This window comes from Acomys russatus, chromosome X (genome assembly GCF_903995435.1).
Source record: "Acomys russatus chromosome X, mAcoRus1.1, whole genome shotgun sequence".
Lineage (NCBI taxonomy): Eukaryota > Metazoa > Chordata > Mammalia > Rodentia > Muridae > Acomys > Acomys russatus.
In genome coordinates this window covers 100,281,996-100,285,189 of record NC_067169.1, presented here as the reverse complement: position 1 = coordinate 100,285,189, position 3,194 = coordinate 100,281,996, and the positions used below count along the sequence as shown (strand labels likewise).

At 43.0% G+C, this 3,194-nt stretch overlaps 1 protein-coding gene across 1 annotated transcript; it reads left to right on the top strand.

The window, feature by feature from the left end:
- Positions 1-413: 413 nt before the first annotated feature.
- Positions 414-2,518, top strand: LOC127185435 (U3 small nucleolar RNA-associated protein 14 homolog A-like). The gene is made up of 3 exons (XM_051141898.1): positions 414-446; positions 1,105-1,298; positions 1,417-2,518. The coding sequence occupies exons 1-3, from the start codon at positions 414-416 to the stop codon at positions 1,607-1,609; spliced, it is 420 nt and encodes a 139-aa protein (XP_050997855.1). The 3' UTR covers positions 1,610-2,518.
- Positions 2,519-3,194: the final 676 nt, after the last annotated feature.

Here is a 3,194-nt window from a genome sequence, read left to right as displayed (position 1 = left end):
AATAATTCAAAATGTTTGCTTCTGGATTTAGTTTTGTTTATTTTTCAAGTCTGAGCAAAACATTCCTCATGCTATTACAGTGTGCTAAAGAGAATCTATCCAGCATCTTTAGTGTGTTTGTTTTTGAAACGGTGTCCCCAACGTCATGCTAGTCTCAAGTTTGCAATCCTTCTGTTTCAGCTTATAGAAGAGGAATATGGGCCACTATTGCAACAGAGGCTAGAGAGAGTAAAACTATAGAGGAAGTAGAAAAGCTATGTAAAGAGGAATGTCTTCTAAATAAATAGCTCCCGAGACATGCAGTAGAAGGGGAGAAGATGAGGGGGAACCCGTAAAATCAGCCCTAGTGAAAGAACAAGAAGAGACAAATGACTAGTCTACAAAACTTCATGATTAAGTGAACCTCTTCTACAATGTCACTGGTGGTTCCTAAAACAGTAGAGTTGGTGAGCAGTCAATGCAGACTGCTTTTACTGGGACTACTTTTCAGGAGTTAAGAAGTCCAGATTACCAAGGTGCCAAACTAGGCTCAAGTGTCAGTTTAACAGATGCGGATATGTGGACACAGATGAACCACACAAGCTGCATAAATTCTGAACCAGTAAAGCTTCCTGGGGTGTCTGTCAATCTCCCCTCACCCCCCAAAGGAGAAGGTAGTCACTAAAAGCTCTGGCTGGATCCCAGGCAAGGCAGCTCAAAGGTCAGTTACCGGACTTCTGTCCTATGCTCCCTCCACTCAACCCCAAATGAGCTAGTTAAAATTAGTAAGCGAGGCACCCTGTCTTTTCCTGGGACTGAAACTGCTGGAAGTTCACGTTCTGGCCAGGGTACTTGTAGCATATGCTATTGACACAGGGCTTTTTTCTTACAATCATAAATCTTCCTGCTCAAAGGTTAAAATTGTGTCTTGTGATGGTGAGCTAGGGATATTTATCCTAGAGAGAAGCAAATTGGAGCAATTGGCTGATTGGTTCCTATTGTGAGTCGATTATACTTTCAGCACACCCCCCCCTAGGGGGCGCTAAGACATCACAACCCAGGATTCAGTCTTGTCATGAAGCACTCCCAAGATAAATAACAGTTCTCGCTCTTGTTTCTTCCCAGGAAGATAAAGTGGAGAGAGACCAAAAGCAAATGATAAAGGAAGCTTTTGAGGGGGATAATGTCATCGAAGAGTTTTTAAAAGAGAAGAGTGAAGTTATCCAGGCCACTAAGCCAAAGGACATAGATCTGACTTTACCTGGCTGGGGAGAGTGGGGTGGGATGGACCTGAAGCCCAGTGCCAAGAAAAGACGCAGGTAAGAGGGGAAAAGCCTGTCAGAGGAGCCCAAGTTTCTCCAGCTCACCCTAAAGTGTGGTCCCTGAGCTTTTGACTGAATCCTGAATACTTGTTATATATACTGTTTGACTTTGTAGGTTTCTTATTAAAGCCCCTGAAGGTCCTCCAAGGAAAGATAAGAATTTGCCCAATGTGATTATCAGTGAGAAGCGCAACATCCATGCTGCAGCTCACCAGGTGAGGTTTAGAGAGCTCGCTACTGTTGTGATCTCCACGGTTTCTCTTGCTTTAAGGAGCTATTTTAGTACCTATGGTGAAAGGGATATGTGATGTTTTCCCTTTTCTTTTTTGGATTTGTTACGTTTGTGTGCTTGAGACAGTGTACCTCCAGGCTCACCCTGAATCCCAAATCCTCTGTGCTGGGCATGGCCCACACCTCTAATCCCTGATCTCAGTACGCCTTAAGGTCTATGTTCCACCATACCTGGCTGGGGTGTGTGCTGATGGCCACAGGATCAAATTTGTCCTTTTCCCCGATTGACTGTTGAGTAGTAAGGCTCTGCTACTCTAACTTCTGACCAGGTTTAGTCTGAAAAGAGAATCTTTGCAAGCAGTAACAATGCCCCCAAGTCAGTTTCAACTGCTAACCCGGATCATTATGTTCTAAATGAGTTTTGACAATGTAAAAATTAGCCATTCTGCTTGCAGTCAAGGTCATCCTCGGGGACTAGAAGGTTTGAGCCACATGTCAGGAAAAGTGATGAGGAACCAGTATCTGTCCACAAAAATGAAGGGATTTTAAGTTGGATCATATGGCAATAAGTAAGGGATGAGCTGGGAGTGGTGGCACCCACCTTTAATCCTACCAGAGGCAGGTAGATCTTTGACCTACAGAGTGAGTTCTAGTACAGCCAGAGCTACATAGTAAGGCCCTGTCTCAAAAAAACAAATAATAATAGTAAACAAGGAATGTTTGCACTGTAGAGCATGATTGGGGTCCCCTAGAATATCACAGGCAATGGGGAACACTGTTGGGTACAGTCACATAAAGTAGAAAGGTTAGAAAACAAACAGAAGATCCAGAGAGAAAGTGGGCTTCTCTAGGGGCAAGCATGTGACCCACATGACATTGAACTCTGTAACCTGTATGTTCCCTTCAGACCTGACATTTGCCCCTCATGAGTACAATATTGAAATGAGCTATACTTGCCCTTCTGAAAGTGGAATGAACTATTTAATGAGTACAGAACAGAGATGAGGGCTGGGGATGGGACTCTAAACACCTGTCTAACATGCAAAAGACCCTGGGTTCAAATACTAAAACTACTTAAGTGTGAGTATGATCCATTCCTATAATTTCAACACTCTAGAAGTGGAGGCAGACAGACCATAAGTTAAAAGTCTCCCTTTGCTGCACAATATTCCAGCCTAAGATGTCTGAGACTGTTAAAACACACACATACACACACACACACACACACACACACACACACACACACACACACACACACACACGAAAGTAAGAGATACACTTTGACTATATTTGGTTTGGTCTTAGTTGGCAAACCAATCATTATAAAATAATTTAGAAACTGTTATAACACATAATTTACCAACTGGGTATAAAGATGAATATAAAGATGGGCTGATTAGACAGTTCGTTGGAAAATGGTGATTGCACCAGGCCTGACAACCTGACTTTTCTCCTTTGGTATCACAGGCTCATAGTTTCGAATTGTATGTTCCCAGTTGGTGGACTATTTAGGAATGATTATGTCACGTGGCTCTTCTAGAGGAAGGATGTTAGTAGGTGTGGGTTTTGAGGTGTCAAAATTCCATGTCATGCACAGTCTTGCTCTCCCTCTCTGCCTGCGGCTATGTTCCCTTCCATGATGATTATGGATGATTCTGATAC

What these genes read in the sequence shown, in the direction of transcription:
- LOC127185435 (XM_051141898.1), top strand. Translation starts at nt 414, where the DNA reads ATGTCACTGGTGGTTCCTAAAACAGTAGAGTTG. An exon ending in TTCCTAAAACAGTAGAGTTG is followed by an intron (nt 447 to 1,104) that starts GTGAGCAGTCAA and finishes GTTTCTTCCCAG; the next exon opens with GAAGATAAAGTGGAGAGAGA. An exon ending in AGTGCCAAGAAAAGACGCAG is followed by an intron (nt 1,299 to 1,416) that starts GTAAGAGGGGAA and finishes TTGACTTTGTAG; the next exon opens with GTTTCTTATTAAAGCCCCTG.